The sequence below is a fragment of the Gobio gobio genome (assembly GCF_949357685.1).
Source record: "Gobio gobio genome assembly, chromosome: 10".
Taxonomy (NCBI): domain Eukaryota; kingdom Metazoa; phylum Chordata; class Actinopteri; order Cypriniformes; family Gobionidae; genus Gobio; species Gobio gobio.
The window spans coordinates 26470281-26485416 of record NC_137116.1 but is presented as its reverse complement, the minus strand read 5'-3'; the positions used below and the strand labels follow the sequence as shown (position 1 = coordinate 26485416).

The following is a 15136-nucleotide window of genomic DNA, read 5'->3' as shown; positions in this document are numbered from 1 at the left end:
ACAAATCATTTGCACGCAAATACTTTTTATTTCTTTTTTCTATCCAAAGCTATAGCAGAAACATTGAAAGCTCCAGTCTCTGTGCTTAGCTTGATAGCTTGTGTGATTGCCCCCGGCTCACCGTGCAATACAGTCGTGCCGCTACCAGCTGCCACCAGACCAAGCTCAATTTGAACATGGAACATTGGTCTGGGGAGTCTGCTATGTATTTTCTACTGCACAAGAGGCGTGATAAACAAGCTTAAATTAAATGACTCTGTACGCAATTTGATAGTCCTTCAACCAATCAGACCACAAGAGGCGTGATCAATGAACATCAATCCATCGCTTCTCTATCCGTCATCGTGTTAAACCCACGAATAACACGCCAGTCTGTGATTGGTTCCCGCAAAAGTGTAACAGAAGCAGTAGAAATGAATGTACAGGTTTCCAGACTGAGTTGCAGGGCGAAATCAAGTCTAGCTTTAGTGCGATTATCAAGTTAACTGACTCGTAGCATGTGCAATACCTCACAACCTCCCGAATTCGCACAGTATATGCCCGCCTTTAGTTTCTCTTTTGATTTGCTTTTCTTTGCTTCTCTTTTGATTTGCTTCGCTTAGTTTCTCTTTTGATTTGCTTTGCTTAGTTTCTCTTTTGTTTTGCTTTGATTTGCTCTTTTGTTTTCAAATGATCAACATTGAATATTGAAAGTAGAGGTAAATATTTCCAGAATTGTTCTTCTTTTTTTGCCAAATTTCATAAGAACTAAAGAACCTATCCATATTTTCTAATGTACAACATAACGTTTTATTTAAAGCATGTAAAAAGACGCTTTCAAGATTTTACTTGCAGCATGTAAAAGATTTAGAGATTTGAAAACAGTATATATTTATAATAACCTCTGACATGGTGTCTAATGTTAAGCAGCACAAATCATAAAAACAGTTCAGTATTTGACAAATATTTATACTAATTTATAAAAAATTTGATAGCATTTATCTAATGTGAATTCGATGAATACCTTAATGAAAACACTTCAAGTAAACCACTAAAATGACATAAAAAAGCTCCAGATAAAATGTCTGTAATCTCTTTATCTGTCTGTAATCCCTAACATCATATCAGCACCTTTAATGGACCGATGACTGATTTTAATGACTGTAAGGATTTGCATTATATCTGCATTGATAATCTGACTGCGAGCTGCGTCACAGGTTTCTGTAGGTGACATTCAGTGTGATTTTCTGAGAGGATCTGAAGCAGCTACAGAATCTCTGATTCAGCTGGGTATTAATGATAGATGCCTTTAAAAGCCACCCTGGATAGAGTTTGACATTGAGCGAGAGAGAATAACTTTTTCCTGCCGCACTGATGAATAATTTCCCTCTATCTTTCTCTCGCAATCTTTCTCTCTGTCCCATTTGAATCCCTCCCACTTTACTCTTTAAACCCTCCATCCATCATCTCTCCCATTCCTCTCCAGAGATAGAAATGTCCACAGAGGTTTCTTTATCTGCTTTCCCCTAGATAATCCATCGTTATTCTTAACTGTGTGTGTTTTTCTGCAAGTCTTTGGTAACTGTGCATGTTCATTGTAGACATAGGAGATATTTATTTAAATAATACAATATGATTTTAGTTCAGTTTAGTTTAGTTATATAACACACACTATATATTGCCAAAAGTATTAGGACACCCCTCAAAATCATTGAATTCAGGTGTTCAAAATCAAGCACTAGGCATGCAGACGCTTCTACAAACATTTGTGAAAGAATGGGTCGCCCTCAGGAGTTCAGTGAAGTGAAGCATGGTACCGTGATTGGTTGTCACCTGTGCAATAAGTCCATTCATTAAGTTTCCTCACCACTAAATATTCCACGGTCAACTGTTAGTGGTATTATAACAAAGTGGAAGCAACAGGCAAGTAAGTGGACCGAGACCTGCTTGTGCACTAAGGTTCGGATGGCAGCGTTCACACTTATTCAAATGAACCGCAGAGCAATCGCACCAGGGTTTGTTTTAATTGAACCAAACATGCCAAGTGTGAACATACCCTTAAAAACCACACAGAAGAGGAAGATTTTAGGTCTGAAGGCAAGATATTCCATAACCGAGGTGCTGCCGAAAATGCATGACCCCTCTTAAGTTTTAAACATGTCTGTGCCAAACAATTCAAGGAAACAATAAAACCTTAAACTGGATTCTGTACTCAATGGGGAGCCAGTGCAAACTAACCAAAACAGGTACTTTCCCTCTATCTAGTTCCCATTAAAAGTCTGGCCGCAGCATTTTGGACCAACTGGAGATGGGATAGACAAGATTGAGAGACCCCTAAATACAATTCTGTTATGACAACTCTCAGAGTGTTTGGCATAGTAATGGGTATGACAATGTTGATATATTTGGTCTTGGCGGAATAGATATTCTACGCTGCTGTTGATTATTGCTGCTGCAGAGCAAATACGGGCCAACAGACATACTGCTGTGAACAAGTAAGCTGCCAGACAATTTAGTATACATTAATTACCCATAGCAGATTAATACAGGTGGAGCTGGGGAAGGTGGAGGTTCCCCAAAGAGTGCTGCACTGCTAAGGTAAATGCTAACCAAGTATCTGAAGGTTGAGCAGAAAGCTCATTGGCTACTGATACAGCAGGAACCAATCAGCTGTGCCCTATAGAGAAATATGTGAATGCAAGCAGGATGAGTTAAGGATCTATCAGCCTGCGTCATCTAGAGTTTCATGACAGACCTTTGAGTTGAAATCTCGATTAAATAAATACTTAAAGAACAGTTTCTAAGTCCTTGTGTGGGAGGAAAGATTTAATTTTGTCAATCATCTTAAACTGAAAAAATGCTGAGTTTATTTGAGTGTGGGGTCAAAAATTACGACAAAAATGAAGGATATTGGACCAAGGATTTTTAACATCACATAAGCACAAAAACACATTTTTCTGAAGATCTTCAGGTTCTTCTCGTTCTTTTCTCTTTCAGTCTGTCTCAGTATTATCTTTCATGCATTCTCTGCTTTGCCCAATGAAATGACAGTCTATCAGAGGTATAATTATTGATTCCAGTGCCAGGAAGAAACTACTAAGCAGTGCCCTAGCAACCATGTAGAACTCCCTAGGAACTGCTTAAAACACCTTAGCAACATAACAATGCTCTAGACCCTAAACATATTGTGATATTGTGCTGACGGGGTTTGCAGAGGCAGCAATGTTAACAATGTTAAATGAATGCCATTTATCTCTCTTTGTTCTGCAGCAGCGTCTCTGCTGCCTCACAGGTTTGTGACGGTACGCAGAGGCAGCCCGGCGGCTCGCAGCGGTCAGATCAGGCCCGGGGATCGTTTGGAGGCGGTGGATGGGAGATCAGTGGTGAATTTACCTCACAGAGAGCTGGCTCAGATCCTGAGGAGAGCTGGAAACACACTCCGCTTGACCATCGTACCCCGCGCCAGCGCTCGTAAGAGGATTATTTCATACACTTGCGTTGATCGCTTTTACTTTATTAAATAAATAGTCTCATTTATTTATTTTTTTTAATTAACAGTAGATAACATTATAACAAAAATGTCATATCAACTTCAATACTTTATAAAATGTATCCCAGGATGCAGCTCATTAAGTTGGCTGCTGGTTGAATGTCCAGAGCTTACAGATAAATATTTATTTATTTATTGTTCTCTACTTAATCCCCATTCTTGTATTTGTGTTGTTTCATTGTTTAAATTACATAATGACTATTACTGTTATTAAAAAGTAGTAATAGACCAAATAAGTTGGTATTTCCGTTTTGTTTAGATAGTTTTAAAAGAACTAAAGTTATCAATATTTTGTATACTCAATTGTGTACTCAATATTTTGTATACTCATATACTCATAAATACGTATACTCAAAGGGCCCTATTTTAATGATCTGAGTGCATGGCGCAGGTGCACGGGCGTGTTCGAATCCACTTTGGCTAGAAAATTTGCTTTTTGAAAAAATGGTTGGTGCTCCAGGCGCATGGTCCAAAAGTGTTGTACCTAGTCTCTTAAAGAGTCATGGGTGTGTTTTGGGCTTAACGTGCAATAAACCAATCAGAGTCTTATCTTCCTTTCCCTTTAAAAGCCAGTTGCGCTTGCACCATGGCGGATTCGCTATTTACATGGAGGAATATATGCACCTTCAACCTGACGCGTCTGTTTAAATACATGTGCGTATTGCCACAATTGGTCAAATAATTCGCCAATTTAATTCCTCATTACTACAAATAGGTAATTCTGATACATGCAATGACTATTCATTATGACATGCAGGCATTTTTATCTTTATGTACACAATAATAATATTTTACATTGTAATACTTTTATTTTTAATATTTGGCATGTTTGTGTGCTGCTGCGCTTCCCTGTGTGTGTAATAAGCAGAGTGTACAGGCGTTGTGCACATGCCTATAGGCGCATATTACTAACACGCCCTTTAAATAACACAAAAAATACTGCGACCAGGTTTTTGTTGGTCAATGGCGCAGTCGTTTTCAGTTGCCTCAAAATAGCAACGCGCCAACAATGCGCCTGAACACAGACCAGCACACCCATGGGCGAACAGATGGGCGCGAGTGCATTTGGTATTTAAACAACATGGTATTTAAACAGTGCTGGACGTGAAAATTATAACTGCGTCAGGCTGAAACTAGCAAAAACACTTGCGTTGCGCCTGTGTTGATAGGGCTCATAATGTTTCACTTGAAGCATTCAAAAGATTTAGAGCTTTGAAAAGAGTTTAGATTTATAATAACAGACAACATGCTGTTTAGCATCATACAATATAAAGTCAAGATTGCATAATGTTACTAATGTATCTTAATAATAATCCTAATAATACCTTTCTCCCGTCAGATTCCTCAGAGAGAGCAGAGAATGACTCTGATTATAAGAACAGGAAATCTCACAGGTCAAAATCAAAGGTGAGTGATACCTTCACCTTACAATGCATTTACATAAGCTGTGTGGCAAAATAAATGACAAAGAATAACTCCCTTCTTTTTTCCCCCACTTTGAAACACAAAGCAGGACGCCACACGGTACTACAGTGTGGAACTGGAAAGGGGGCCAACTGGATTCGGCTTCAGTCTGAGAGGAGGAAGTGAATATAACATGGGCCTCTATGTGCTGGGACTGATGGAAGGAGGACCGGCCTCACGCAGCCACAAAATTCAGGTGCGAATTGTGGCATTGATCTAGATAAAATAATTACTTTTGAGGATAAAATTATACAAAAATGCCTGGAAAAAAAACACTTTTAGAAAAACGTAAAAAGACGAAATAATGTTTTATTTTTGGGTTAGAGTTAGTCTGTGGTAATTATAGTTAGCTAACCCTTAAGAACAATAGAAGTCAAGAGGACGTCCTTATTTAGATGTATCTAAGCAGGTGTTTGTCCGTGTGTGTGTGTGTGTGTGTGTGTGTGTGTGTGTGTGTGTGTGTGTGTGTGTGTGTGTGTGTGTGTGTGTGTGTGTGTGTGTGTGTGTGTGCGTGTGTGTGTGCGTGTGTGCATGTTTTTCTATCCCGGTGGGGATAGAAAACCTGAATGCACACAGACTCATGGGAACTCGTGTCACAGTGGAAGAAACATTCTTATAAATCACAACAGAATGAGTTTTTTTTGTTTTATGTGATGGGTAGGGTTAGGGGTAGGGTTAGTTTAGTGTAGGGGGATAGAATATAACATTTCCTAAAGTATAAAAAAAATTACGTCTATGGAGAGTCCCCACAAAGGTAGTAAACCAGACGTGTATGTGTGTGTGTTAAAGGCTGCAAAATGTTTATTTTTGGGAACAGGATACATTTTCAGCCATTTTATAATACCGTACCATTTAAACGTTTGGAGTCTGTAAGATGATTTCTTGTTTTAATGTAAAGAAGTCACTTATGCTCACCCAGGCTGCATTTATTTGATCAAAAATACAGTAAAAACAGTAGTATTGTGAGATATTATTTTCAATTTAAAATAACTGTTTTCTATTGAAATATATAGCAAAGCAAAGCTGAATTATTCAACATCATTACTCCAGTCTTCAGTGTCACAGGATCCTTCATAAATTATTCTAATATGCTGATTTGCTGCTCAAGAAACATTTCTTATCGTCAATGTTGAAAACAGTTTACTGTCAGCCTGATCACTTTGAAAAGCACCTTACCAAACACCTTTTTATTGCACTTATGTCCTATAATCTAAGGCATATAGTGCTTTTATAAATGTTGATGTTCATTCACAGTAAAAAAAAATGTCTAAAACACAATTGTTGATAATTTCTGTTGTAATTGTGTATGCTGTAGGTGAGCGATCAGTTGGTGGAGATCAATGGATACAGTACAACAGGAATGACTCACAGTCAGGCTGTGGAGCAGATCAGGACTGGAGGAAGCAGGATACACCTCGTCTTCAAAAGAGGAAACGGATACGTCCCTGACTACGGTAAGACAACAGGTCAGAAGTCAGCTAAACATCACTCTGTGATCATACATCATCTAAAACATGATGGTCATATTCACATTGCTATTAGGATCATGGAGTCACCAGATATCAAATAACATAATATGATTATATTATGCACAAAGAAATAAGCCATGAGAGTCTGTATGTAACAGTGGTTTAATTGTGGTAAATGGCCTTTATTAGCGTAAAATCCCCTTAACCATGGTACAATTACTATTGCAAAGCCATCAGTGGCATCTTTATTTATCTATAACAGCTGAAGCAAAATTATAAAATAGAAATAGATGTAGACTTGCAATGTGTAGAATTCAATAGGGCTTTTCACATTGCACTTAACTCTGGGTTGTCATTTTAAACCTTGCTTTTAACCCTGGGTAAAGTAACATTTCACATTTGTAATTTAGAAGCAGGGTTAGCACCGCTTTTTTAGTGGTGCTAATGTTATATTAGCGGCATTGCGGTGCCCGTCTTGTACAGTGTGAAACAATGGGGTGTTAGAATGTTAGAGCCAATTTTGGGGCAGTTAACCCTGGGAATGTACAGTGTGAAACATCAAGTTATGAATACCCAGGATTAATTGTTAACCCTGGGTAAATTATGAGCAGTGTGAAATGTCATTCAAGAAAACCCAGGATAACATTTACCATTTTAAAATTAAAACGCTCTAATGAATGGTGTGGTCAAAAGTATACATGTCACTGTCACTGTTATTCAGAGATTGTTTCTGTCAATAGTCTTTATACAACAGTCTTTGACTTCTTATGAAAATATATTTCTTTGTATCTATAAGCTTACTAACAGCTGTTCTCTGCTTTCTTATTTGTACTTTCCCCTTTCCCTTTTCTCTTGTTTCATATTTTTATAATTCATTATTATCCTCTTTCATCATTTGTGTCTTTTTAACAAATTATTTACACTCACTACTAATTTGCTTTTAATTTTGGGTCATCTCGTTTCATTTGCCCTTCATCCTTATTTTTTATCTCATTGCATTCTTTTGATTTTCATCTTTGATCTTTCATTGTCTTTATTTCCTATTCCTTTTTTTTTTAATTTTCACTCTCCTCCTAACTTCCATGAGGGAAACGTTTCTACCTCCCCACCTCTCTTAACCCCTGGTCTTCATTCTTTCGGCTTTCTTTTCCTTTTCTTTTCTTTTCCTCCTCCTTTAGTGGAGCTCTCCAGTCTCTCTCTCTGTATGACCAACTCCAAGCTGGGCGAACCGTGTTTCTATGTGATTGGAAGGACAGAAAATACGCGGTTGGTAGCTGTTCCTGTTAGTCCTCCATTTTACTGTTTCTCTACATCTCTCTCATGTTTCTCTGTCGTCTAAACGTCTTTGACCATGTTTCCCGGTCTCCCTGTCATATGTTGATAATACACCACAAGTCTCTGTGATGTCAACCTGTTTGTGATACTGTATGACAGAAGAGGTAATGGTTTAAAAACAGCTGTAATGTGTGTTGGTAATTACAGATTAATCTAATTAACTTGCAGTTTATTTATTTATATTATATTCAGGCTGTCAGTAGATTTGAAAAAAAAAATGCAATTGATTAAATAATTTTTTAATATCATATGGCTGTCGTTTAATCGTTTAAATTTCAATAATCAACGTGATAATATGCTTATAAACCAACCAAATGAACATAATTAAGAGACATTAGGTTATTATGACAGATAATTAAAGCATGCATTACATTTAGAGGGCATTTCAAGCTTCAGTTGCTCCATTCCTCATTACAGAATGTATGGGTCAGGGGGCATGATTAAATGTGTTCATTTTATTATTACATTGTTTGTTCTTTTCGAAATGTTGTCCTTTCATTCCCAGTGCATTCAGCTCCTTGTTTAATGAGAGAAAACAAAATATGTTACCGAGATGTCTTTTGACTCTGCAGAAGCCCTTAGTTGGCCCTCTAATTACCATTTCAACCATCAACGGCGTGTTGTGCTTTTATTTCATACCTTTTCATTCGGAATGGTAATTAAGTCCTGCCACACAAAGACTGCAAATGGCTTCACTATGATTAAATATTCTAATTTGGATCATTAAAAAATTTGTTAGCTCTTAATAAGGGCTTGACATTAACTTTTTTGCTCACCAGCCACTGTGGCTAGTAGTTTTCCAAAGTTACTCAGCATTTTCACTGGCCACAATTTTGACATTCATACCATAGGGGAAAACTACCATATAGATATTTTTAACATTATCTCATAATTTGCCAGCGGGTATATTAGGCTGATGTCACTTTAAAGAGGTCATGACCTGCGTTGTTTTATTGTTTTATAATGTTTCCTGGGGTGCACTTGTAATGTTGTTATAATTTTTTACATAAAAAAATTATCATAATTTAGGAATAAAAGGCATTTTTCCTACCGGGATATTAGCCCTCTGATTTGAACGCTCTGTTTGAAAGGGGCGTGTCTGCTGTGAGACTTCAGCGTAAATGCCCACTGCTGTGATTGGCTGACATCCTTGCATATTAAATTGCTTTCTATATATATAGTTTAATCACAGTTTGAATAACAGATTATTTTCATTCTACTAAGAGAAACAATGTGAAGTTGACCGTTTAGTCGCTGGTTTGATTTGACACAAAGACAAAGAACATCTGACTGTACATGAATCATTTCATATCAGAAATCACTGGTCACAGATCAGGCATTAGAATTAACACGGTTACTTGCATGTTGTGGCATTACCGTCGAGCCCATATTGTAAAAGTCTTTTTGCAAAGCCTGCGCTGAAATTGCTACTGATTTACCAAAGAATCAACAGTGAAATGTACCGAATACAAATAAATTCTCTTTAGCTGAGACATTCACATTGTTAAAAATAAATAACCACATTCCTAGCATTAGGATCTTTTGGAATGTAATGTTATTTTTAGTCTAGTGATCCTGTATCGCTCTTCTCTTCTCGTCATCTCACTAACATGCCAGTGGGCGGGGCCAAAGTTGCAATGATGAAGTAAGCATTGATCTTCTTCTGCAGAGGTGGTCTTTCACCTATCTATTATAGGTGCAATGCTTGGCTGGGCTTGGTTACAATAAAATAGTTTTTGGACTAACAAGGAAGTTTTCAGTTCTGAAACTTATAGGATATTTTTATAGTATGATGAACTATATTTGAACTCTCAGTTCATGACCCCTTTAAGACTTTACACACAGTTCCATTATACTGTTACACATGCGTTTTCTTTTTCAACTGTTTACGTTCACTTGAATACTCGCCAAGACCGGCATTTTTTTACATTAATTTGTGTGTATTTGACTGTTTAAGAGCAATAATCAGTTAAAAAGCACTAAATTTAGTACTGAGAGGCGGCTTTATGTGTGCACACTTTGGGTGTGAGCATATAATCTGCGGGAATTAATAAAATGATATGCAATCCCATGTCGAAATTCAAGCCCTGTAACATGAACATTAGAAACTGAAACGAGTGAGTAAAGGAACGTAGGTTTTTTTTTGTGTCACAGTATCGTGTATCTATTCTGTGGAAAATGAGTTGGCCTTTTGGAAGCGTTTTCAGTGTCGATATGTATTGAAAAGTCTAGATATTTTGACTAAATGAGACACAACATTTATATTTTGACACTACATTGCATTTAGTTTATTATTTCAGATGCCTTTTTAAAAGACTAGAATTGGAAAATAATTAAATGACTTGAAGGAGTGACTGCGTTACATGACACTGCTGAAATCCACCCGCATTTGGTGGGTTGGCGAGTGTTAATGTCAAGTCCCGCTCTTAATTATATTAGCCAATTATATTAGACATTTTGGTTATGAAAATATCCTGCTAGACTATTCCGACAAGTGTTGAGAAAGTGAACTAAACTGCAGGAAACCATATGAATATCAACTATTCTAAACATATTTAAAAACATTAACATCACTCTTAAAAAATAAAGGTTCTTTATTTGCATTGATAATTCCATGAACCTTGAAAGGGATAGTTCACCCAAAATGAAAACAAAAATGAAAATTACTCACCCTCAAGCTATCCTTGGTGTATATGGCATTCTTCTTTTTAGACGAATACAATCAAAGTAATATAAAAAAATGTCCTGGCTAATCCAAGCATTATAATGGCAGTAAATGACAGCCAAAAATTTGAAGCCCAAAAAAGTGCATCCATCCATTAAAAAAGTAATCCACACGGCTCCTGGGGGTTAATAAAGGCCTTCTGAAGCGAAGCGATGGGTTTGTGTAAGAAAAATATCCATATTTAACATGTTATGTATTAAAATATCTAGCTTCCGCCACACTGCCTTCCGTATTCATTTTACGAAAAAGCATTACTGATATGACGTATAACATCGGACGTAGCGTAAGTGCTTTAAACTGCGAGAGGCGTTACACTTTCTTCGTAAGGCAGTCTGGAAGCTAGATATTTTACTTTATAACGCTTCAAATATGGATGTTTTTCTTAAACAAACCCTTCGATTTGCTCTAGAAGGCCTTTATTAAGTTGTGTGGATTACTTTTTTAATGGATGGATGCACGTTTTTGGACTTCAAATTTTGGGCTGCCATTCACTGCCATTATAATGCTTGGAAGAGCCAGGACATTTTTTAAAATAACTCCGATTGATGGGGAGTAAATAATGGGGTGATTTTCATTTTTGGGTGAACTATCCTTTTAACGTCCATGGAATCTTTCCATTGCACAAAAGGTTCTTTATCGTAGAAAAGTTTCTTCAGACTAAAGGTTTGGTGAACCCCCTTTTGGAAACAATTTTTAAGAATAACTTTGGCAGCCCTAATTATTTTGTTATTTGATGTTATTGTAATCATAAACATGATTTGGGTTTTGTTGTATTTTTTTTTTATTGTAGAGTTATGTCTTATTTTACTGCATATAATTAAATGGTTCGTTATTAGCATATCAAACAGACTCTTTTGCATTTCAAAGCTTCTTAGCTTTTAGTTTTAATGAGTCAGCCGCAGCTTTCAATGTGAAGCACAAGGCATTCAGAATGACCTCAAAGTCCTCACTGAAGAGGGTGACAAAAGACCCGAGTGAAACATTCATGGAACATTGGTTGTGATTGGTTTTCATAACTCTCCAAACTGTAAATGACTTTCCATTTTACTTGAACAAGAGTTACTGAAATATTTTCCTACACAAATCCTGTCTTGCCTTCCAAAATCTGCAACAGTAGAACTGAATGTAATTGGTGAGTAAATGATGACAATGTTAATTTTTCTCCTTTCTCTCCACCATTATCTGTCTCGTGCGCTTTCACTCTCAGACCCTGATCACGTCACAGCCGTCTCCTCCTCACCCCAGGCCCTGCAGTCGGGTCTGGCTGCAGTAGGCCATCGCCGTGCTCAACAGGATGCCACATCCAGTGTTCAAAAACCAGAGAAGACCAACCGAGGGCGGAGAGTACAAAGGGTGAGGGGAAGTGACGGAGGAGACCGCGAGAGCCCTGACAGTCTCGAGGGTGGCAGTCAGGACAGGAGGCGAAGGTCGAGAGACAAAAGGTCACAGAGCTTGCCTAGAAACACAGTAAGAGGACATAGTGAAGAAAACTTGGAGGGAAGTGTTGAAAGAAATGGGAGAAAGAAGGAAAAAAGGAACGAGAGAAGGGGAGACCGGTCAAGATGTAGCAAGAGCGAGGAGAGGGTTAGACGGGTGGAGAGAAAGAGTGAAGGAGATGAGAGCAAGAACACACAAACTATCAATCACCAGAGACTTCCTGAGCCTAAACTGCAGTGGGAGGAAGATGAGGAGGAGGACGAGTGGGAGAGAGAGACAGAACGAGAGTGGACAAGAGAGAGAGAAAGGCTGAAAGACAAAGAATGGGAGAAGGAGGAGAGGAAATCAGAGAGCGACAATGAATGGGAGAGAGAAAATGAGAGTTTGACGAATGAGGAAACGCTCGAGTGGGAGCCGAACAAAAAAACTGAGCAAGCGATTCCAGAGGAATTGAACGGAGAGCAAGAAACAAGTTTCCATAAGCGTCTGCGTTATTTGGGCGTCCGTGTGCTACCTTCAGACATTCAGCCGCGTGCACTTCGACCGTTAACTGGCCTCTCATTGGAAGGGCCGACAGGGGACACTGAGTTCAATCAGCCCCCGTTTGCTTTCCTCACGTCTGCGCCGTCCGACTACGCAGAGTCAGAGTCAGAGTCAGGAGCCAGTGTTTCTGAGTGTAGCGTTTCTGCAGCCAGTATATCTGGTCTCTCTGTGTATCTGAATAACTCAACCACACAAAGGGCCCCGGGGCCCCCACTTCCAGGCCTCTGGCTAAAACCCAGCTCACAGAGAATCATTAGAGAGGGTGAGAGGATACGAATGGTAGGGAAAGGTAGAGGAACTGAAACATGATTTATGATCTATTTTAATGTTGCTCATACTTAGGTTTAAAGTCGCAAAGAAACGGAAGTGAAACTTACGTTTTTTTCCCGTATTGTTACGTACATCTGAGTAAAACGTATTATTGAAAAGAAATAAATGAAGGCAGGAGACTAGGTTCTCCTATTTTTCATTGGATGGAGGCAGATCTGAATGCAAGCTTGCAGTCGATAATAAGAAAGCAGTAAGGTTTAAGTAAACTAAATGATTGGGGAAATCCATACGTCACCAGAGAGAAGTCTATCGTTTCACCGGAAGAGCGACCTATGCATTTTAACTAAAAATTACAAGGTCTAGACATGTTTAAAAAATTAAACATGCATGGATGAATTGTTTGTAATACATTTAATAGAGCTGTTCTGTTCCTATTTTGATTTGGCCATTAAGCAGTTTACATACATTTACATTTATTAATTTAGCAGGCGCTTTTATCCTATAGGTGATTTAAAAATATGGAAAATAACAAGTAATTTGTGCCAGTATTATTCATAGTACACAATGGCAAGTTGCCAAGTTTAAAGTATAAGGTAGTTTATTTTGTACTCAGACATTTTAATCGCTCTGAACTTGAAATATTTGAGTAAGCTAATTCATACATTTAACTTAAAAATATAATGTGATCTCAAATTTTACTAGTGGAAACTTGGCTAGCTTTAACTAGCTAATTCAATAAATGCTACCTTTGTAATTGGTTACACAATGCTTTGGTAGCATTAGCATAGCATAGCACTTGCTGAATGAGGTTAGCTCATGCTCCACTCATTATGATGGTAACCCTACAACATAACAGAAACTCATCTAAACTAGCATTACAAAACATTAAAAACTACTAAATCTCCCACTTAGCGTTAATCTTGCATAAAAATCATAATATAACACTTAATTTTGGCATTTACTGTCCCTTTTGAGTGTCATGGCAAAGCATGCTGGGAAATAGAAATCCCAGCCCAGTTTCGGTTAAATTTAAGTTAGTCTAAATGAAAAGAAACAAGTTCATAAAACTCAAAACAATGAAACAATTCAGATTACTTAAAATGTGTCAGATTTAAGAACTCAAAATAAAAAGAAAGTTCTAAATACTCTAAAGTTCTATAAAAGTTAATTTGATTGAGCTAATTTGTTTAATTTAAGTTGGCTCTACTCAAACCGTTTGAGCGTTAGGGTTTACAGTGCAGCCAAATACCACTTACAGGAAATTATTAATATTAGTATTATATTATATTTTGAACACTCCCACTCCAGTTTGCTCTCTCAAGCCTTTCTCTCTTCTTCTCTTCCACTTTGTCCTCCATAAAGAAGGTCTGCCGTGATCAACACAACATCTTTTCCTTTTCTGCCAGACTGTTACAGTGCGTTGACTTTGTATGCCACAAAATGATAATGCTTAGGGCCAAATATTCTTGTTATCTCTTATGGTAGCTTGAGTCCAGTTCTTACCTTTAGCACAGCTGTTTTTCTCTTCTGTACCACTGTGTGAACTCTCTTTAATCTGTACCAAATCTCCATATAAACCAGAGAAATACTTTATGGTGTATGATTACATTTCATTAGCTACAGAGAAAATATTGAATGAGGATTATACACTACATTTCAAAAGTTTGAGGTCAAGAGGTCAAATATGTTTTTTTGAAATAAATGGCGACCTTTGTAACTTTCTATTACTCAAATAATCTGAAAAAAAAATTCAATATTTCCACAAATGTATTAAGCAGCACAACTGTTTTCAACATTGATACTAATATAAGTAATGTTCCTTTAGCAGCAAATCAGCATATTAGAATGATTTCTGAAGGATCATGTGACACTGAAGACTGGAGTAATGATGCTGAAATTCAGCTTTGCCATCACAGGAATAAATTATATATTAAAATAGAAAACAGTTCTTTTAAATTGTTATAATATTTCGCAATATGTCTGTTGTTACTGCATTTTCGGTCAAATAAATGCAGCCTTGCTGAGCATAAGAGACTTTCAAAAACATAAAAAAAATCTTACAGACCCCAAACTTTTGAACTGAGATTTCATGTTTGAAACATTTACTTTGAACAATTTGTGCAACACTGTTATGCTTTCCCCCTTGAAATAAGCATTATTCAGATCTCTGCTAAAATGCATTTTAAGGATGATTGCGTAATTTAGCGTTCTTGTGAATGGTGTTTATACATGTAAACTTAAACTATTAAGAGGCCCTATATTTGTCACACTCCCATGAGTTTCCCCTGAAGCCATTATAATAATGACATTTATGTTTTGTTTTTCATGCATTTATCCATAAATGATTATGATTATTATATTCAT

The 15136-nt window shown here is 37.3% G+C and overlaps 1 protein-coding gene across 1 annotated transcript in view; it reads left to right on the top strand.

The window, feature by feature from the left end:
• magixb (MAGI family member, X-linked b) overlaps positions 1-14908 on the top strand; it is a gene marked incomplete at its 5' end in the record, with an annotated part of 128246 nt that extends 113338 nt beyond the window's left edge. Inside the window, 5 exons of the mRNA XM_079826257.1 lie at positions 3250-3450; positions 4869-4936; positions 5043-5189; positions 6309-6447; positions 11730-14908. Of these exons, the coding sequence (XP_079682383.1) occupies positions 3250-3450; positions 4869-4936; positions 5043-5189; positions 6309-6447; positions 11730-12811 (1637 nt within the window). The 3' untranslated portion in view covers positions 12812-14908. The remainder of the gene's footprint in view (positions 1-3249; positions 3451-4868; positions 4937-5042; positions 5190-6308; positions 6448-11729) is intronic.
• Between the last annotated feature and the right edge of the window lie 228 nt (positions 14909-15136).